This window comes from Mustela putorius, unplaced genomic scaffold (assembly GCF_011764305.1).
Source record: "Mustela putorius furo isolate JIRA1106 unplaced genomic scaffold, ASM1176430v1.1 tig00000854_pilon_pilon_pilon, whole genome shotgun sequence".
In the NCBI taxonomy this organism is placed as follows: domain Eukaryota; kingdom Metazoa; phylum Chordata; class Mammalia; order Carnivora; family Mustelidae; genus Mustela; species Mustela putorius.
Window position 1 is genome coordinate 7,160,741 of NW_025421496.1, and position 22,595 is coordinate 7,183,335.

At 38.7% G+C, this 22,595-nt stretch overlaps 1 protein-coding gene across 5 annotated transcripts in view; it reads left to right on the forward strand.

The window, feature by feature from the left end:
• The window catches only part of CARNMT1 (carnosine N-methyltransferase 1), a 50,557-nt gene that overhangs the window by 11,860 nt on the left and 16,102 nt on the right, over positions 1-22,595 (forward strand). For all 5 annotated transcript variants that reach the window (XM_004772112.3, XM_013045679.2, XM_045085379.1 and 2 more), the window contains exons 4-6: positions 14,123-14,263; positions 15,201-15,379; positions 17,547-17,660. In XM_004772112.3, the coding sequence (XP_004772169.2) occupies positions 14,123-14,263; positions 15,201-15,379; positions 17,547-17,660 (434 nt within the window). The remainder of the gene's footprint in view (positions 1-14,122; positions 14,264-15,200; positions 15,380-17,546; positions 17,661-22,595) is intronic.

Genomic DNA, 22,595 nt, shown 5'->3' on the forward strand with positions numbered 1-22,595 from the left:
AGTACTCACATAATGGTTTCAGAATTGCTGCCTCCATACTACTCTGAGAAACAAACTGCCAGCAGGTGTTTAGGATTTGCTACCAATTATTTTTCCCCTAAGTGAAGAGTATTCGCAAAAATATTCTTCACAAGTTACTGACATAAGCTTTGCTTCAACCCCCTATCCTCGGTGTGGTTGTGTTTTTTTATTTGAAAATCAGTATATCGAGGTTTATTTTTCTATTTGCTTCCCATTTTTAGGGTTCTTTCTTGCCCCCACTCCCCATCCTTGTTCATTTAAATTTACTTTTTGATTTGTGTGCTATCAGTTATCAAGTTGTGATATCCAGAAAAAGTGGTATTCCATTCCCTGTTCCTTTAGTAGCCATCTCAACACCGTATTCTCAATACCACATCCCGTGTAAGTAATCAGTATCATTAATTTCTTGTTTATCCTTCTTGTTTTTATTTTTTGTTTCTTTTTTTTAAAGATACTTAAAAATTTTATTTATTTGACAGATAGAGATTACAAGTAGTCAGAGAGGCAGGCAGAGAGAGAGAGGAGGTAGCAGGCTCCATGCTGAGCAGAGAGCCCGATGCGGGGCTCGATCCCAGGATCGTGGGATCACGACCCGAGCCTAACCCACTGAGCCACCCAGGCACCCCTATTTTTTGTTTCTTATGTAAGCAGATACAGGTGCTTTCTTCTTAGTTACCTCTTGTTTCATGCACAATATGCAGTAGTATTCTGTGTATTTTATGTTGCACTCTGCTTTTTTCACTTAGCAGTGTGTCTTAGAAATAGCTATATAGCAGTTCATGGAGATGTTCCTCAGCCTTTTTTACAGCTGTGAAGTACTTCAACCAGTCTTCTGTATGTGGTTATTTAAGTAGTTGGCAGTATCTTATATATTAATTATGTTATAAATTATGTTACAGTTAATAACCATATGTATGGGTATTTTTGTACTGTTGGAAGTGTATCTATAGTATAAATTCTTAGACATGGGATTGCTGAGTCTAAAAGGTAAATGCATATGTAGTGTGGTATGTTAGTCACCTTTTGTGTGCAACAGATTACCACAAACTTAACTGCTTAAAACAGCATACATTTATTATTTCACTTTCTTTGGTCAGAAGTCTGGGCATAACATAATTGCATCCTCTGCATAGGATTTTACAGGGTTGCAATCCAGATGTCTCCTGGGCTGTGTTCTCATCTGGAGGCTTGGCTGTGGAAATACCTGTCTCCAAGCTCACTCATGTTGTTTGCAGACTTGACTTCATTGTGTGTGTGTAGGACTGAGGGCTCTCGCTTTGTTTTAACTGCCTTGGAAACCTGCCTCAGCTCCTAGAGCCCAATTGCCATTCCTCATCTTGTGAGCTTTCCCAAAATGGTCACTTCATCAAGCAGGCAAGGAGAGTCTTAGAGCAAGCAGGCTTTCAGGGGAGTCTTCTATAATGTGGAGTCATCAAAAGGGTGGCTGTTGGTTAGAAGCAAGTCATAGATCCCTGTGCACACTAAAGGGAGGGGATTATAAAAAGGCGTGGACACCGGTAGGTGGGGGCCACTTTCGGGTCTCTGCCAGTTATTGCCACACATGCCTGTAAGGGTTGTACTGTTCTGCCTTCTTGCCAGCTATTTATGAAAGTGCCTGTTTACTCACAGCTTTGCCAGATATCATACTACCAAGTTTTTGAACTTTTGCCAATCTAATGGGTGGAGAAACATATCTTGGCCTACTTCTCATTTGCATTTCTTATTATGAATGAAATTGAATATCTTCATATGTTTAAGGGCCATTTTATACTGTGTTTTGAGAACTACATACATGTTCATGTTTTCCCCCTCATTTAAAAATATTGAGGTGAGGAGTGCCTGGGTGGTTCAGTCATCTGCCTTCAGCTCAGGTCATGATCCAGGGTCCTGGAAGTGAATCCTGCATTGGGCTCCCTGCCAAGCAGGGAGCTTCTCACTCTCCCTGCCACTCCTCCTGCTTGTACAAGCTCACTTGCGTGCACGCGCTCTCTCTCTCTTTCTCTGACAAATAAATAAAATCTTTAAAAAATACATAAATAAAGTTGAGGTAAAATGCATAGAGCAAAAGCAATGGTTTTAAAGTAAACAATTTGATGGTATTTAGTAGATGCACAGTATTGTGTATCCATCATCTCTACAGAGTTTGAAGACATTTGCATGAGCCCAGAATAAATCCCGTACCCATTAGTAGTGATCTTCCATTCTCCTTACCCCACCCCTGACCTCTGTCAGCAGTTTAACTATGAGGTGCCTGGATGTGTTTTTCTTTGAGTTTATTCTGTTTGATGTTTGTTTTACTTTGGAAGGTTTGGGTAGGTAAGTATCACCAAATCAGAGATTGTTTGCTCTTATTTTTTTTTTTCTCTTCTGGGACTTGAGTTGCTTGTATATGAAACTGCTTGACAATGTGTCTCAGGTACCTGTCAGATGACTCTTTTCTCATTAACTCTTTATATTTTAGTTTGGATCATTTCTATTGACCTTACTTGAATTTTACTGATTGTTTATTATCCCAGTGTATTGATAAACTCATTGAAAGACTTAACTCTGCTGCCAAATTTTAAAAAAAAAAATGTCTAGGGCTTCCATATACACATACATTTCTGCGTGTGTTCTCTCTGTGCTCATATTTCCTATTTGTGCGTGTGATCGACCTTTTCTCCTTGATGCTTTAATGTATTTTTTATGGTTAGTTTCAAATCCCTGTCTGATAATTCCACCATATGTGCTCTTTGTGGGTCAGTTCTGATGATGGTTTCCTTTCATATCTGTGGGTTACATTTTTGTTCTGGTTGGCATGTCTCATTTTTTGTTGAATGCCAGATGATGTATGTAAAAGAATACAGAAATTGAAGTAAATAATAATGACAACTAGGACAAAGGCATTCTCCTTTTGCAAGCTGTGAGCTTGGAGGGGTAAGTGAAACTTGTGTTTTTAATTTTTAATGTTTACATATATTAGTTGCTTCAATCACTTAAGAAAAAATAGTCTATAGACCTTTCATCTAGAAATATGGCAATGTAACAATTGTTGCTTTCTAGAAAATGAAGTAGTTCCTAAGTTTTCCTCTGCATCTCACCATTTACTTCTTGTACATTGATTTTAGTATCTTTCCTGTGGTAGAGTAATAGAAAGATCTTTGCAATGTTAAGAAACAGACTCTCAGGCATGAAAATATAGTTATTTCTTCAGCAGTAAATGAACTGCTGTGTCCACAGGAAACCCTTGGTGTATTGGAATTATCATCTGTAAAGTATAGGATTTGGACTTTTGTATCTTTTAGCTGGCCTTTAACAGGTAATGGCTGCTAATCCACCTGGTTTGGACCTCTGCATGGGAATGCCATGTAGATTATCTGTAGCTGGGTGCCATGAAAATCACCCACTGGTTTTTTAACTTGTGGCCAGTACATTTTTGACATGCGCTGCTATAGTAACCTGCTGAACACACAGTTGATGGGATAATAGATTCATTATAGACGTGCGATTCCTGTGTCACCTAAAACTTTCATTATTTTCATTCCATCGTTGATGACAATTGTGACACTTCACTGATTTTCTTTCTTGCTTTTTTAAGATTTTATTTATTTGACAGAGAGAGAGAGAGAGAGAGCACAAGCAGGGGAAGCAGGAGAGGGAGAAGGCGGTTGCTTGGTGAGCAGGGAGCCCAACATGGGGCTCAATCCCAGGACCCTGGGATCATGACCTGAGCTGAAGGCAGATGCTTAACTGACTGAGCCATCCAGGGGCCTCTCACTGATGATCAATTCTAAACAATAATTCTTCAATCTGATTTATAGTGTCCTGAGTCTGAGACCCAGAAATAACTCAGGTAATGAGTGACATTAAGAGCTCAGGTGAAATTATTTTTCCAGCCACGTTATCACTCAAAAAAAAAAAAAAAACACACAACAACAAACGAAAAACCGGTGCTTCCATTGCTTGTTTCTACATGTCCAAATATTTGATGTACCAGATTCAGAAGTAATGTGGTAATAATAATTCACTGACTTTTTAAAAAAAGGTAAAATTTAGGAAGTTTCTAATGACATGTTTTTCTGGACAGAAGTTTATTCATAGGCTTCAAAGCTAGGCACATTTCAAATACTTCAGCTATTAGAAATGCTTAAGATATATAGTACTCATTTAAGAAGCTTTTAATTTATATTATTAGTGTCCACAGACTTGTTAACAAATTTTATGATTCCCAGTTTTATCAGTGAAGCTATAGTATGCTTGGGTTTCCTAATTTCTTATAACACTGACTCTTTTCTTCATGCTTTTTGTCATCTTTATTATATTTGGATTGAAGATGATTTGTCAGAGATGAAATTGTGTGGTCTTTGTGATCTTTGACCCTTTTTTTTTGTATGTATGGATTCTTTATTGGAAATGTGATTTGCAAATATTTTCTCCAGTTATGTAGGTTGTCTTTTCACTCTCTTGATGTCCATTGATGTATAAAATTGTATAATTTTGATGAAGCCCAATCTATTTTTTTCTTCTGGTGCTAGTATTTTTCAAACTAGTGTTTTTCAAATTTGGTGTCATGAAGATTTTCCCTAGTACTTTCTTCTAATAGTTTTATAGTTTTAATTCTTAAGTTTGTATCTTTGATCCATTTTGAGCTCATTTTGTATGTGATATATTTTTTTACATGGAGATAACTGGTTTTCCCAGCACCATTTTTTAGACTGGTCTTTCCCTATTGAATAGTCTTGGTACTATTGTTGAAAATCAATTGCCTGTACATGTGAGGGTTTATTTCTGGGCTCTTTGTTCTATTGGTCTGTATGTTGCCCCTTACAGCAATTCCATAGTATTTTAATTTTAGTAGCTTTGTAAGGTTTGAAGTCAAGAAGCGTTAGTCCTTCAGTTTATTCTTTTTCAAGATAGTTTTGGCTATTTGGGGCCCCTTGCAATTCCATATGAATTTCAGAATGAACTTTTTCATTTTTGTGAAAAGGCTATTGCAGTTTTATTAGGCATTATGTTAGCTTGGTTTGGATAGTATTGAGATCTTAACAATGTTAAATCTTCCTGTCCATGAACACAGAATGTCTATTTAGATCTTTAATTTCTTTCACCACTGTTTTGTAGTTTTCGGTGTACAAGTCTTTCTTGACCTTGGTCAGATTTATTCCTAAAGTATTTAGTTCTTTTAGATGTTACTGTAAACGGAATTGTTTTCCTAATTTCCTTTTGGATTATTCATTGCTGTTGTATAGAAACACATTTTTTAATGTCTTGATTGTGTAACCCTGCTGCTTTGCTTAATTTATTAGCTGGAGGGGCTTTCTTGTGAATTCTTGGCAGTTTTCTACATACAGATTCATAGCATCTGGGATTGAGATGGTTTACCTCTTCTTTTCTCCTTCAATATGTCTGGCCAGAACTTGTAATACAGTGTTAAATACCAGTGGTGAAAGGGGGCATCCTTATCATGTTCTGGATCTTCGAGGGAAAACTTTCGTTTTTCACCGTTGAGTGTGACGTTAGCTGTAAGTTTTTCTTAAATACCCCTTATCATATTAAGGAATTTGGGGCGCCTGGGTGGCTCAGTCATTAAGCATCTGCCTTCAGCTCAGGTCATGATCACAAGGTCCTGGGATCCAGCCCAGCATATCATGCTCCCTGCTCAGTGGGAAGCCTGCTCCTTCCTCTCCCAATCCCCTTGCTTGTGTTTCTTTTCTCACTGTGTCTCTCTCTGTCAAATAAATAAAAATCTTAAAAAAAAAAAAAAAGAATTTTCCCTCTGTTTCTAGTTTCATGAACATTTTTATCAAGAAAAGAAAATGTCTTTTCTGTGTCAAGTGAAATGATCATGTTTCTTTCCTTTGTTCGATTAATGTGATATATTACATTGATTGACTTTCTTTTGTTGAACCACCCTTGCATTCCTTGCATAAATTCCTTTCAGTCATGGTGAATAATCCTTTTAATGTGTCTGCTAATATTTTGTCCAGGATTTTTACACCTGTATAAAGGGTATTATTAACCTGTTCTCTTTTTCTTTTGTGAAAATTCTTGTGAATTTTCTTTTCCTGAGATGTTATCTGATTTTAGGATAATGTTGGCCTCATAGAATGAATTATAGGAAGTGTTCTTTAATTTTTTGGGAGTTTGAGAAGACTTGGTGTTCATTCATCATTAAATAGTTAATAGAATTTACCTCTAAAACCATCTGGTCGGGACTTTTCTTTGTTGGGAGACATCTTTGTCTTTTTAACGATGGGATATTGAGGTGGAAATGTTAAAATACGCTTTTAATTTTTCTTTAGGATATGAGGCCTAACTCAATAATGCTTCTTTTGAAAACTGTAGGCCTTAGTTGGAGTGAATAGCTAAAATGACACAGTTTTTAAAGGCTCCTGTGTTTGCTTTAATGAATGCTACAGGTTAGTCTTTTTATCAGTAGTCCTACATTAAATATTCTACAACTGTTAGAATTATGATATAATTATTATGAACTTTTATAAATGTTGATATATGGTGGGATATGTTATTATATTGTAGGATGTTACAGTCTTAAAATTTCTAGTTGGTACCCTCTGTCAATGTATATATTCAGTGCTGTGCTCTAAAAATAATAGATAATAGTTGAATAGCTTCTGTAAACATAAAGTCCAGGTCTTTCTCAAAATTCAAAATATTTCTGTTTTTGAGAAGTAGGTTATAAAGTAAGACATTGTAATTGGAATGTACAAAAGTTTGCATATATTTGGAGGGCTGAATGCCAAACGCTTATGTTAGCTTTATTTTTACCGTCTTCAAACATGACTTTGTTCCTATGCATTGAATCGTGATCATTGAATCATGTATATTACCATGCTGTCCAAACAGCATAACAATGTCAGCTGTACCAAAGGCCATGCATGCTATTGTTAAAAGTACTTAGTGAACTTACACAGAGTATTGTTTTACTGTTATCTAGCTACTATTTTATTATTATTGTTATTGACAGATAGAATGTGGACTGGTGAAGAAAGAATTAACTCTTAATGAATTTAATAGGTCATTTTATTTTACTTAATTTTTTTGAAAAAATCTTTATTTATTTGACAAGAGAGCGAGCACAAACGGGTGATGTGGCAGAGGGAGAGGGAGAAGCGGGCTCCTTGCCATGTGGGAGTTAATCCCAAGACCTTGGGATCATGACCTGAGCTGAAGGCAGATGTTAATCGACTGAGCCACCTAGGTGCCCCTAGGTTATTTTAAAATTAAAACAAAATTAATTTTTTTGATTAGGTAAAGCACATCACAGTGTTGAAAATTTTAAATATTTTTTTTAAGATTTTATTTATTTATTTGACACAGAGAGAGAGAGAGAGATCACAAGTAGGCAGAGAGGCAGGTGGAGAGAGAGGAGGAAGCAGGCTCCCTGCAGAGTAGAGAGCCCGATGTGGGGCTCGATCCCAGGACCCTGAGATCATGACCTGAGCCAAAGGCAGAGGCTTAACCCACTGAGCCACCCAGGTACCCCCACAGTGTTGCAAATTTTTAAAACTTCACAAGATTTAAAGTTGCTTTCCTAAAACTGTTACTCGGTTACCCATTTCCCTTCCATGAAAATAATCCATATTATAAGGGTAGACAGGCAGATAAACTTTAAATGAAGCGTGCCAAGATATCTGTCAAACTGTTTTTTGTGTGTGCTATTCTTGGACACAATGGAAAAATTTCATTATCTCTTCCTATGTCATTTGTTTTGCTTTTTAAGTTTATACTGGTTTCCTTATAGTTGATAGGATGAGCTATCAAAAAACTTAAAAAAAAAATAAAACTAATGAAACAGTAAAGTTCGTGTCCGTGTTAAATAATTTTGCCATAAAGAAGTAAACCTCTTGTCCTGAAAAAGGGACATTAATTAATAGCCCTTCAGCATCCAAATTGATTTTTAGGAAAATCCTGGTCAACTTTGAGTCTTAGTTAAGTTTCCAGGATCCTGTTTATGCCACAGTAAAGCATATGGGAATTTGATGTCTTTACACTTGGCTGGTTTTGATCCACATTTATGTCAGCTTGTATGTTTTTTGTTTTTTGTTTTTTTCATTTTGAAATTTCAGTGACGCCTTTTCTAACTGAGCTGTCTATAAAAGAAAGAATCCTTAAATATGTGTAGAAGTAGCTATACCTGTTGAGCATTAAAGTATTTTTTCCTGTGAAAACACACTTGTCTTATTAGTTGGTCCAATTTGTCTCTTTTTAGAGTTTTACTTTATTCTGCTTTTTAGTTTTCTTAAATAGGCTCCACGCCCAGTGTGGGGCTTGAACTCATGACACGGAGATAGAGAATTGGAAGATCTACTGACTGGGCCACCCACACCCATGCGCCCCTACTTAGAGTTTTAAGTGCCTGAGTTTGCAAGCACAAATGGCTTTGAAGCCACAGATTGACATCTGCATTGCAGTCTACTGGCTAATTAAGGAAATGCTATTTTAATTGTGCTGAATGACAACCATTTTGGTAGTTACTACCAGGCTAGTTATTAGCCTCTGGTCTGTTTTGGTTTTAAATAGATTAGTACTATACTTTAGTGAGCAGTTCATTGAAATTAGCAGTATAATTTTTCTTGAAGTATGAGCTCAAAGTTTAAACCTTTTTCTCAAATATGAACATACGCACACTAGCTTTTCATTTGATGGCCTGAACAGTATGCATTGAGAGTTTCACTTTTTCAGGTGACTAATCATGTTATCATTTGAATTTTAAAATTTTGTGCTATAAAGTTTATAGTTTGCTAAGGAAGGAGATTCTTAAGCTTGAGTCCCACCCGAAATGAAATCACAGCCGTGTAGAACCATATTCTCTTGTGAATCCTGAAAACTGTTGGGACTATATTTTTATATGGTAATTTCATTAACCCACCCCACTTCAGAAGAAAATGAAGTGATACTTTGTGTGTAGGAGAAAAATCGATTGTGTCTTTGCATTTCACTCCAAAATGAAACAGATATATGGTTGGCCAGTTGAATATAGTTCTTTCATATAGTTGGACATTAGGAAACTATATGGTAAGCTTTAAAGAAGCATTTTTTTGTCTACCTACATTAAAGAATATAAATTGTAATTTATGAAAGGATTCTCTTAGCTAAAAGAGACCATTTAAAAAGAGAAAATGGAGGAAATGTAGACTAAAGTAATGCAGGAATAGAGACTGAAAATTTAGATTTATCTCTTCTCCTGAAAGCCCTCTTAGCCCAAAACAAATATTTATTTCAGATCTTTCAAACAAAGTCTTAAGCTCTTAAAGTTCAGGATTTCAAGTGCTTATAAATCTAGAGTAATAACTCAGTGGAAAAATAGTGTAACTAGACAGTTCACAGAAAAAGAAATACCAGATCCTCAATCTCATAAGAATATGTAAATGTGAAAACCACACTAAGATGCCATTTTTCACCTCTTACATTGCAAAGTTTAAAAGTTATATAACTTAACTAAAGGTATGAGGAAACATAGCTTGCTGAAGGAAAAATAAATCAGTAAAATTTTTAGAAGGCAACTTGGTAATAGCTGACAAAATTTAAATGCATATCTTTTGACTCTTGGAATTCATTTTGCAGAAGCTTTCTATCATTCCTGCATTTGGAAGATCATATATGCCAAAGATTTTAACATTATAATAAAAGATTGGGAAAAAATCTAAATGTCCTTAATTAGAGGATTTGGAGACTATATGGTATAGTCATGTAGTGGATTATTGATTCAGTTATAAAACAGGTAAGGAAGCTCTGTGTACAAATAGGAAAGATGTTCAAGATGCATTAAATCAGGGATAGCCAACTTTTTCTTAAAGGGCCAGCCAGCAAATATTTTGGCTGTTCAGGCAGAGTAGTCTCTGGGTACAACCTCTGTTGTTGTGGGACACAGCCATAGACAATTTGTGTATGTGCATGAATATATTCTAGTAAAGCCTTATTTACAAAAATAGGTCTCTAGCCTGTGAGTCATAGAAAAACTTGGTATGTAAACTATAGCAGAGGTATGACGTGCTGAAATTATTGAGAAGTGAGTCCAAGCTTTGCCTGGGATATTTGGGGAAACATCATAGATAAGGTGGTAATTTAAACTGAGTTTCTGTGGGTGTATAGGAGTCTAAAGATTAAGGAATTGGTGAGAAGTTGTTTGATAATGGGGGTGCTTTGTTGAGAGTTAATTAAGAGGTAAACTGGGATATTTTTGAAGGGACTAGGCACTAATGGTATTTCTAACCCATTTTCTACCTTTTTAAGGAGAATTTTTATTTATTTATTTGAAAGAGAGCATGAGCAGGATGGAGAGGCAGAGGGAGAGGGAGAAGCTGGCTCCTGTTTGAGCAGGAAGCCCGATGTAGGGCTCCATCCCAGGCTCCATCCTGGGGGATCAAAATCTGAGCCAAAGGCAGACACTTAACAGACTGAGCTACCCAGGCAACCCCCTCCATTCACTACTTTGAATAAAAAATGTTTCAATACCTAGCTCTGTTAATCCTTGAAATTTTGCCATACTTACTTCATTCAGTGTTTGGTTTTGTTTGTGTGAGGTTGTTTTTGATAAATTTTTTAAAAGAAAAATTACAGATACAGTTTAAACCGTGCCCTGTAAAACACGCTGAGTATATTCTCTTTTTCCAGAGATAACAACTAATACGAAGTTGTTTCTCTAACTTTACCTTCCTATAATAACTACATGTTTATATACCTTTAAACAAAACATTTTATTGTTTTTTATAGTGTAAAGATTAATAGAATGGTTGTGGTGTCATTTCACAATTGACTTTTGCTCAGAATTGTGTTTTTACTGTTTCCCTGTGTGGATCAGTGCTGGTCGACAGAAATATAATGCAAGCCATATATGTTATTTTAAATTTGCTCAGTCACAGGTGAAATTAATAATATACTTTAATAACTCAGTGTATTTGAAATACTATTTCAGTATAAAATCAGTATGTGACATTATTAAGAAGGTATTTTACATTCCCTTTTTATACTGAAATCTGTCATCTGTTTTGCCCTCATATCACATTAGACTAGTCACATTTTACGTGTTCAGTGGCCATAAGTGGTGAGTGGCTTTTCCTGTTGTTGAACAGAGAACTGCTGGGATTTGGATAGAACTGAACACTGGGAGGGCTTGAAAGTGTGCACACGCCGAACTGCCCGGGGTCAGCTAAGCGTCAACATGTGGACTCAAGAGAGAGTATTTTGTGTGTTGGAACTTGCTAATCTCCATCTGCAGTGCAAAAACCATTCCATGTCTAATAAAAGAAGCCTCTCTCAGGAACATTTCCTGCTGGTAATCTTTGGAGCACAGAACGGCGATACCAGCCTGTCCCACATTCTCTAGATACACAGGAGCTCCACATTTTGTCTGTATAGGTGTACTCTCTTCCTTCTTGCTTGTCTGCAGTAAACTGTCGAAATTGTTCCTGCTGTTATCAGGGATGTCACATTTGTAGTAGATACACTGCTTCTCCATATTTGGACCTTAATAACTAGGTAAACTTTTTGCTTACTTATTTTTGCTAAGAATCTCTAGTGGCAGCATTGAGCCCCATATTATATGCCTCCATTCCTGGTTTTCTAAGGTTTAGCCACATGTACAGTCCATCACACTACAGGTCTATCTGTAGACTTTATTTCCCTTATTTTCCACCAGAAATACCTTCATAGAAATGCCCTAGAGTTAACATGCAGTCATAGAAGAAACTGCCTATTTAAATGCTTTAGTTTTATACACACTATAATTAGAGGGATTTTCCATTATGCTGTTACTGTCCCTCAAAAATGACCATGAAAAAAGTCCAAGAACAAAAACATAGGGAAAAATTCTCTCCATCTTGCTCATTCATTACTTGAGTTTTTCTTTTTTTTTTTTTTTTTCAATTCTGTGGCTTTTGTTTTAATGTGTCTCCTTTTGTATGTCCACAGAAATCCTTTTGTCATAATGTAGGTGATAGATCATAATCTTTGTTAACTTTTACTAATCAAGGGCTTGCGGTCTGCCTTCTTCAGCTTGATGACAGCGTTTTAATAGCAGTTGTATACAGCGCTCTCCTCCACAAGGTGGGGGTAGAGAGTTCTCTGGGCCTGTTTGGGTACGGAGAATTTGATAGTGGTAGTCATCAAGTTAACTTTCCATAAGTTGACCAAAAAAAATTTGTCAGTACCAATATTAACACAGCTTTGCCTTAGGGTTAGCATGATTTCAAAATTCTTGTTCTACTCAGCTCATCAGCCATCCAAACATTGTTAGTGATTATATTTTATAACGATTTAAGTACTCTACGAGTTTACTTCTAAATATATTTACTCTTGTTACATTACTTTGCCCCCCCTTTTTTTAATCTAAGGGGAGCACAGCCTTAGATTAAGGCGAAAAATGCATGTTTTGATTGGGCAAATGGGAACTGAGAAAAGAAAAGAGGTACTTCTGGGAGAGTATGGGTTTTGGTGGGAGTAGAAGGGAGAAGTAGGTAGGGAGAGTAGTAGAGAGAGAGAGTAGCTAGGGAGAAGATACTCGCTAGGGAGAAGATACTCCCTATGTACTCTGATAGGGAGTAGAAGAGGAGAGAGAGGCCCCGGCGGGGTGCCACAGTGGCAGGTCTGTCCTACAAAGGGTGGCATAGAGCGTGGCCAGTAGCTTTTGCAATTTGAATACTAAAATTCTATATATGCTTTATATACTTGTTAGATAGATGATACAGGTAGGTCTAAACCACATGGGAGGATGTTACCCATTCTCTTCATGAGAAATTTAATCAAGTAAGTCCATTAAAAATTAAAGTATTCACACACAAACATTGTAATCTGAAATGAGAAGAAAGCATTTTATATGGCCGGTTGGCATCAGTTTCCTCATGTCAAGTGTTAAAGAATGTCTCCTAATCATAATGAGCCTATTGGTCAGGAGTCCCTTTTAACAAATTTTGGGTTATGTCTTACTGTATATATAAAATTCAACAATAAAATTAAATAGAATTTGTGAAGGTTTTTATTCAAGTAACACGTAGTTCAGATGGATGACCTGGGACAAATTCCCATGTTACTGTATTTATAGACTCGGTTTTCAAAAGCCCCTTAGTTCTGTTTGGTGCTTCATTTCAGAGTGGGAAATGGCAGAGGTTTTCTGTATGGGCCACTAGTAAAAAGCCCTGTTGCTGTTTGGAACACACCAAATTTAAAGGCCATATAGTATAAAGATTAAAAAGAGAATTATACATGGGAAGGTTTGGAAATTGTTTATGATTTATGAATTAAATTTGGAGAATACAGATAATAGTGAAGTTTTTTTTTTTTTTAATTGACATGATGATTATATACATTTGCCTTTGGTTTCTATAAGAATTCCATTTTGGTTTCCTTAGGATTATATTGATTGGCTGGAATTTCTGAGAAAGTCCCTTGCTTTGCTAAGACTTTTTAGCAATTTGAAAATGGATGGTGGATCTTACAGTGAAGAGAATTTGTTTCTGTAGTATGATACTACTAAGTGAGAGCAGTTGGGTTGTGAGTCTGTGGTTTGGTGTGATGTACTTGCCATTATTTATGCTCGGTTAGAAGGCAATTCCTCATTTTGTTCTTGAGAATACCTTCTTTCCAAATTCTTTTGCCAGCTAAAATATACAGGATCTTAAAGCTATAACGAACCCATAAAAATCTACGTATATTTCATCTATTTAATCACACAAACTACTGTATTAGTTATAGAGTTTAGAAATAACGTTTTGTTTCACTGTCTTATGATAAAATAATTTTGTTCAATCTTTGTGTGTATTGGGTTCCCTTTGGGATAATTTGTCTTCTTGGGATAGTTTTTCAAGTGACAGCTATGCTAGGAGTATGAGTGTCTTCATAAGTCTTTAGATATAAGGCGACTCCTTTTTTTCCCCAAAAAGTATTAGGGCATAAAACCCTCATCAGATATTTAAACATATGATAATTCCTCCTACCCTTATTTTTCATTTATATTTAGAAGTATTTCTTAGTTTTAAAAAGTCAATTTTGAGTGAGCTTATTCTTACTGAATATCTAAGTTTCTAGTTGTTAATGTGGATTTTGCCTTTTTTTCTTTTTTTTTTTCCTTTGAGGGGTTGGACATAATTGCCTTATTTCATTTCAGGGATCCTTCTAAAGTAAATATTCTGGTACCTGGTGCTGGACTAGGAAGACTGGCCTGGGAAGTAGCTATGCTAGGTTATGCTTGTCAAGGAAATGAATGGAGTTTTTTTATGCTCTTTTCTTCCAACTTTGTACTCAACAGGTATTTAATTTACTTTTTGCTGGAAATAGTAATTTCTCAGAATCAGATTGACTTACCTATTTTTGAACAATTCTGAATTTGAAGATAAATACATAGTGTTTAATTATGATATGTATCATAAGTGTTTCTTAAATTAAAATCAAGTTGCTTATACAAATTACCACTCTTTAATTAGTTCTTAGTTAACAGAATATTGAAATGGGATGGGTAAGTGACTTTTTTAGAAAATCATGGGACATCCCACAAAACTGAAATGCTCCCTGTGCAGAATTTCAAGACTTTGGAGTATTTTCTCATTGTTCCTTAAACTTCTTCACCCCTTTGTTTCTTTAGTGGAGTAAGTTCAGTGTAGCGATCATAACTTTTTCCCGTAATCAAATTCTGATAGGACGGCCATGTATGCTCATATGACTGAGTTGGAAACATCTCTTAGAATTTCTGTGGCCTCTTTTAGAAGACAGTGGAAAAGAGTTGTTATTTTTAAAGCCAGAAGAGGGGCTTTGGAAAAAATAACTAGCTGCCTTGTTTAAATAATATGTTGTCCAGTATGGGTTAGGGAATGGTGAGAAGTTAAAAATGGAGAGAATTAGAATAGTTGGGTAGCAAACAAAACCCATACCACTTGTTTGAGAAAAGTTTGGCCTGTTTTTTACTTGAGTTTGAGGTTTGGAAATACATTTTTTAAAACGTGAATGAGCAACACATTTATATTTCTGAATTTACTTTAATTTTTTTTCCTGTCTTTTAATTCACTATTGGTTACTCATCTACATCTGTATGTGCATTTTCAGATAATTGGTTGGGGTATAGTGGTAACACCTTAAGTATAAATGAATTACATAAGTAAATCTTCAATCAGGTTATATTTTAGTATTTAAAGTAGACTTTCTTGGTAAAATATTTAGTTAACACTGAATTTTGTGCTCATATTTTGCAGATGTTCCGAAGTTAATAAGTATAAGCTTTATCCCTGGATCCATCAGTTTAGCAATAACCGGAGGTCAGCTGATCAGATTCGACCCATCTTTTTCCCTGATGTTGATCCCCACAGTCTTCCTCCTGGTTCTAATTTTTCTATGACAGCAGGAGATTTTCAGGAGATCTACTCAGAATGCAGTAAGTCCAAAACAAGCATTTAAAAGTTTTTGTTCTTTAGTCTAAATTTAATGAGCTGATTTTATACTAAGTCAAAGTATTGGTCATTCATTGACAAGTTAGGATATTTTCAAAGTCCTGTATAAGGAAATGATGGGAAATAAAAAGTACAAGATCCCACCATTAAGAAATATAGACTCTGCTGGGTCAATTAATATAAGACAACATGTGAAAAACGTTCATGAATAATGAATACAGTAAAGGTAAAGGATTAGTGGGAAAGGAGACTTTTGTAGAGAGAAGGCGGTGACTTCAAGAATAGGGAGGCAGGAGTGCCTGGGGGGCTCAGTCGGTTAAGTGTCTGCCTTTGACTCGGGTCACTCTTCCATGATCCTGGGATCAAGTCCCGCATTGGGCCCTGTTCAGCTGAGAGCCTGCTTCTCCCTCTCCCTCTGCTGTTTCCCTTGCTTGTGCACACTCACTTTCTTCTCTCTGTCAAATAAATAAAAACGTAAAAAAAAAAAAAAAAAAAAAAGGGAAGGCAGAGGTAGGAAGATATAAATGAATAAGGTAATCAGGTAATCAGGGATGGTGGGACAGCCTGACTGGGAGGGAAAGAGAGGTTGGTTTGCTAGTTTAATGGGTGATATGGCTAGAAAAGGTAGAGTGGTTCTAGACTGTGGAAGACCTTTACAATCAGGCTATCAAGTTGGGACTTCACCTTGAAAAACTTGAAGTTTTAGCTAGCATTAGAGAAAGGGAGATGGTAATGGAGAGAGGGGTGGTTGGGGAGTGGATTGGCAGTAAAAGGAAGAAGAAAAATAGTATCCTTAGAGGTCAGCAAGATCATTCATTCAACAAATAATTATTGGAGCACCTAAGTCCCAGGTATGTTCTAGGCATGGGAAAGAGAGCAGTGAACAACGCAAAGCCCCTGGTCACGGAGAATCTGTTCCAATAGGGAGACGGGGCAGTGACAAATTTAGTAATGTAAGGAGGAGTACTGAGGCAGGGTAACGGGGTACAGAGTGACTGGGGAGAGGCTGCTGTTTATAGAGTTACCAGGGAAGGCTCCCTAAGCAGACTTTCAAAAAAAAAAAAAATGTTGAGCAGAGTACCTCAAAGTGAAGAGGCAAACCATTAGCTATTTGGGGGGAGATGTTGCAGACAGAAGCAGTGGCAAGGGCAGGTGAATTTAGGCGGGGGAGCATGCTTGTTCTGCTGAAGGAAAAGCAAGAGGCCACTTTGGCTGGGGTGAAATGAGCAGTGGCGCAGTGGGAGATCAGATCGGGGAGGATTTGGTGAGGCTGACTTTGATTGTACTCAGAGAAGTGGGAAGCCACTGGAGGGACTTGAGCAGGGGAGTAATGAGATAGTCAAGCTTTTATTTATTTTTCCCTGAACTCTGACATTGAAAACCCGTATTCCAAAGGTAGAAAGAGAGAGATGGAAAATGTTAGGTCCTGGGGATAGGCCAGAGAGCGAGTTCTCAAGAGAGGGGTGACATAATGAAAGACATCACTTAGGCGAGTACAAGTGACCTTGTTCTGCAGCAGGGCTTGGGGGAGCAGTTGATGAAGGTCATCCTCGGTGGGATCAGTGCCTTCACGGCACTGAGATTTGTAGAATCCAACCTCTGTTCCCTGTGCCCAGTCACGGCCTCCACGGGGCACTGACAGCCTCGTTCCCCTGTTCCACTGGTGATTATCGGAAGTACTGGTGAGTAGTTTAAGTATATTTATGCCGTTTGTTTCTCACTTGGCAACAAGGGCATATGGCCTTTCTGAAACTTGCCAGAATTGGTGGTTAACAGTGGCTTAAATCAGTTTAAAACTGAAATGACAATTATTTCATCTTAACCCATTTGAAACGAAGGCTAGACATTGAGTAGATTTACAAACAAAACTCGTACAGGTACATTTCGTAAAGATACCTAGTTATATAGATTATCAAAATGGTTTCCAAGTTGATTATCAAATTATTAGTAAAAACTTTCATGAACTGCAAAGCAGCTCATAAATGATTGTTGGGTTACCCTAACTTCAGTGTTGACTGGACGAGTTTAGCTTCTGTATTCTTCTGGTTAAGTGAAATATTCATAATCCGTAAGAGGTAACATTTGTAGAAGTAATTAAAAGAAAAGGCAACCTAACGTAATGAATGTAGTAATGTGGTTTTCCTCGAATAGATACCTGGGACTGCATTGCTACCTGTTTCTTCATAGACACAGCTCACAATGTCATTGATTATATTGACACAATATGGAAAATACTCAAGCCAGGAGGAATTTGGATAAATCTAGGTAAGTTCCTCAGTGCTTATTAGAATCTTATATGTGAACCTGAGTACTTATACTCTGTTATCGGTTTGGTAACTTTACGGTACCAAATATTCATAAAGGTTATAGTTATGTTGTATAATTTCCCTTAGACTGTATCCCAGTTAGTGTGGAGTCCTCTGAAAGCAGTGCAAGCCCTAAGAGATAACAAACAGGTTTGAGTCCGTGGCCTTCAGAATGGGTCTAGTCTTGTTGTTGGGTTCTGTCATGTGCTCTATTTTTAATGGCTGGGTTTCACCACAGATTTTGCCATTAGGACTAAGACCAAAGATAGAAGTAGGTCTTTTCAAACTTCTGTTTAGAATGTCATGGGACAAATGAGAGTGGCTATAAAATGCAACTGTAATATGAAAGTTAGCCCAAACCTTAGGTCCTCTTTTGAAGGAGTCACTTATTTAAATTTCTCTAAAAATTTCCCAGGGAATGATTGAAACAACCCTGGAACAGCGTGGGCCTTAGGGATGCTGACCCCTTGCACAATCAGAAATATGTGTATAACTTTTGACTCCCCAAAAACTTAACTACAGATAGCCAGATAGCCTGCTGTTGACCAGAAGCCTACTGATAACATAAACAATTAGCGTGTATTTTGTCTACTACGGTAGACTGTCTACAGTATATTTTCACATACAGTATATACTATATATATATATATATATATATATATGGTATATATATATATACGGTAGACAGTCTACTGTATATTTTCATATACAGTATATACTGTCTATACTGTGTGCATATCTATATACTGTGTATATTGTATAGTGTATTCTTAAAGTAAGCTAGAGAAAAGAATGTTATTAAGAAAATCATAAGAAGGAGAAAATACATTGACAGTAGTAAGCTGTGTTTATCAACAAAACAAAACATGTAGAAGTGGACCTGTGTAGTTTGAACCTGTGATGTTCAAGGTCAACTGCATTACCACTGCGGGTGAGCAGACACCTTACTGAATCACAGAACAACCCTAGGTTGAAATGGTATTTCTACTGTTTCGTAGTTGGAGAGTCTGATCTTGCTGTAAGTAACTTGCAGTGGGGTCCCGGAGCTTACATGTAAGGCAGAGACAGCCTCACAGCCCAGAACCAACCGCTTGAATGCCTAACCAGCTAGTTCTGCAGGCATATCCTGGGTCTAACAGTTCTTGTTAATTATGTGATTAATGTTTCTGACTCTGGTTACTGAGGTAGGGGAAGGTTTTGTATATTTCCAAAGTATTAACTTTCATAGAAACTTTTCTCTTTGAGCTTTTATCTTAATTGGTTTATTAATATTTTATTAAGTTATATAATAGGAATTATAACTGCTCCGAACAAATAAAATTGGCTCCTCATAAGCACACTGATAAGAGCAGACATGCTGGGCCGCACTGTGATCTGTCTCAGGCTTCAGAGGTAATAGGGCACTTGGGTCGGGGGGGGGGGGGTGGTCAGTTCGGAGAGCTTCTACTCTTCATACCACAGAGTTCCGAAACAATTCGGAGCATTGGAATAATGGAGACGCATAGACCTTAAAAGTAGTTATTCGGAAAAAAAAAAAAACTAGTTATTCGGGAGGTCAGTACTTTCCAAGTCCAATTCTTCACATGTGTAAGCTGAGGTTACAAAATGATGATTATCTCAGAGTGGATTTTTCCTCACTCCTGGTGTGCTGTGGGCATCTGTCGGGAAAAGCGTTCTCACTCTGCATGCCGCGTCCTCGTCCTTTACGACACGTGACTCCCAGCGGAGCTCCTCCTGCTCTTTCATTTCCCAGTCTGCATCTCTGGTCCAAGCCACTGTGTGCCAACTGCGGTACTGCGACATCCGGGAAAACCGCTTGTCTTTTCGGATCCATCGTGGATGCCGACGCCCCCAGGCAGAAGCCTGTGCGCGCTCCTGTACCCCTCCTCTTCCTCGCCGTCTGCACGCGGTCACTGCACGAGGCACGTCTCCTGAAACTTCTCTGTAGGTCTTGAATCTTCTGTGCCAGGGTTCCTCAGCCCTGGCACTATTGGCATTCGGGGCTGGATGGTTCTTCGTGTGGAGGCTGTGGAGAGGGAGGGTTGCCTGCAGCCAGGGCGGTGGTGAGCGGCATCCCTGGCTCCTGCTGGTTCCACTGCAGCAGGACCTCCTCAGGTGTGAGGACGGGAGTGCAGAATCCGCCCAGCCGAGAACTACTGTTCCAGCTCGGCTCCTTCCTTAGTTCGGGCCCTCGTCGCTGCTTGCCCGGTGACTGCAGCGGCTCCGGTGGGGGACCCCCGCCTTCAGGTTGTCTCCAGTCTTCTGCGCCTCATTGAGTCCTCCGTATGCTGCCACCAGGGGGATCCTCCCGACACGGGAATCTGGGCCTGTCACGCTCCCTACATACAGTTCCAGCTTTCGAGATACCCGGAACTCTTCCGGATGGGGCCAAGTGCCCTTGTGGTCCTCGTGTCTGAGCTTCGTTATTTCTGTTCCGTCCCACCCCGGCCCTGCGCAGAGACGCCGCCCCTGCCCTGGAGAGGCCGCTCTCTTCCCTCTCCTCTCGTGTTGCCTCTTTCCTAGGTGCTTTCACACTCAGCCGAGCTGATCCTTGCACGCTGGAGGACACGTTTGTTGTATTCCTCGTTTCCGTTCTCGCACAGTCCGTGAGCATTTAACACAACACGCTGTGGCCCCTGATTCGTTTTGTTTCCTCTGCTAGTCGTGAGCTCCGTGAGGGCCGGAAGCTGGCGCTGGCTCTTTGCCTCCCGCAGAGCCCGACACCCGGCGGCTCCTCAGTGACTGGTGTGTGTGTGAGTGTCTTGTTTCAAAGCTGGAAAGCGGAGGAGACGTAGTGTGAAGATGCCACAGAAGGCTGGCTGCCAGGAGACAGGACAGAGTGGCATTTCTGTCAGTAAATTCATAACATTCCCATGGTTTGGGCGTCAGTCCTGTGGGCCTGAAAAAATAATTTTATCTGTAAGCTGAGAGTGCATCAACCCCTGGGGACAGTTTCACCCTAACTGTGGTGATGTAAGACCAGATCGTCAACGCATTCATAGAAAATGAGAACGGCCCCTGTCAGCCGTAGTGGAATACTAAGAAGCTACACTGGAAGTTAAATTGCAGTGAAGATGTTGTCTATGTTCTATGAAATCACAAGTGGTAATTTTAAAAATTTCTTTAAGGGGCACCTGGGTGGCTCAGTGGGTTAAAGTCTCTACCTTCAACTCTGATTCCAGGGTCCTGGGATCGAGCCCTGCATCGGGCTCTCTGCTCAGCGGGGAGCCTGCTTCCTCCTCTTCTCTGCCTGCCTCTCTGCCTACTTGTGATCTTGGTCTGTCAAATAAATGAATAAATAAATCTTTTTTTTTTAAATCTCTTTAAGGGGATCTGAAGTACTCTAATATTCCTCAGGTTAGGGATAGCTAGTGAGAGTGAGCTTTTTAAGGAAACTGTTTGTATGTGTCCTTTGGGAAAGTCTGTTATTAGCAAAATGTAGAAGTGTGCCTGTGCATCCTGTTCCTCAGCTTTTCATGGTGATCCTTAAAGACGTATGTGTAATTTATGGTGAAAACTGCATGTGGGAGTGCATATGTGTGAGCTGGTGTATTTGTAGCCCAGCAGGGGAGGGCAGGCAATTAGCAGACGAAATCTAATTTCGTCTGGAAGAATAAACAGGTTAAAGTACTAAAAAGAAAGACTCGTAGTCTTTTCCTTCCTATGAAAGGGAAAAAACCCAGTTCTTCCCTACTGTGTATTTCTTCCTCGGGTGTCTCCTTTATTCCTCATATAGTAAAGCACTCATACTCTGACATGTCTGGTTACCAAATATAAGTTTTCCCGCCACAGGAGTTCTCTGTGACACCAGCTGGGTGCCCCCCACTTTAACTCCTGATACAGTCTGCCTGGAGATAGTGTGAGATACCACAGGGGAAGGGGTCAGTCTCACAGGACCCTCTCCCCCATTTCCCACAACTTCAGCCCCTAGTCCAAAACTGTCACTTGTGCTTCCGACCAACTGTAGATCTATGGGCTGCAGATTGGAGGTTCCAGTGAGCCCCTCTTTAGGTGTGATTGCTAGAGTGGCTCACGGAACTTAGCGAAACATGTAGGTTGACCATTTTATTAAAGGATGTGAAGGATCCAGAGGAACATCCAGATGGAAGAGGAGCGTAGGGCAGAGTATCTGGGAAGGGGTGTGGGGCTTCCATGCTCTGTCCCGGGGTTGCCACTCTCCCAGCACCTGCAAATGTTCCTCCCAGTAGCTCTCTGGACTCTGTGCTCTTGGGATTTAATGGAGGCTTGATCAGCCATTCCATTTTTAAGGCCTTTTCCCTTCTCAAGTCATTAGTGGGGCAGGGCTGAAAATCCAACCTTTTAATCATGGGTTGGTGTTTTGGGTGACCAGCCCTCACTGAGAGTTGTCTCATTAGAACCAAAGATGCTTCTGTCACCCACGAATTATGAGTTTCAGGAGCTCTGTGTCAGGGACCAGAGTTCCAGGCCCAATATTTGAACAAAAGATGCTCCTAGTGTTCTTATCACTTAGGAAATTACAAGGGTTTCGGGAGCTTTTTGCCAGAAACCAGTGTGTATATTTTCTATCATCTTGCAAGTACCAAAGCATCATAAAGCTGAATGTTTTTTAAAACATGAGAGGTTTCCTGTAAAAGGTAGATAACTGACACATTATCTCCTTTACACACTGAGACCTTGTTGCAGTGGTTGTAAAAATAGAAAAAGGGTCTAAAACAATGACAGAGAATGGCAAGAAGGTCATCAGGAGACAACAAGATGTAACCTTTTTTCAGGTGGGGTAGCTGGATAAGTTTTGCAAAACACCGAATGTGAACCAGTTGACCTGTAGTAAGCCTGGAAAATGACCGGCTATATGGAGAATCTGGAATAATCCTGGAATATGAGTGACTCTATGGGGAAAAAGAGAAGTTGA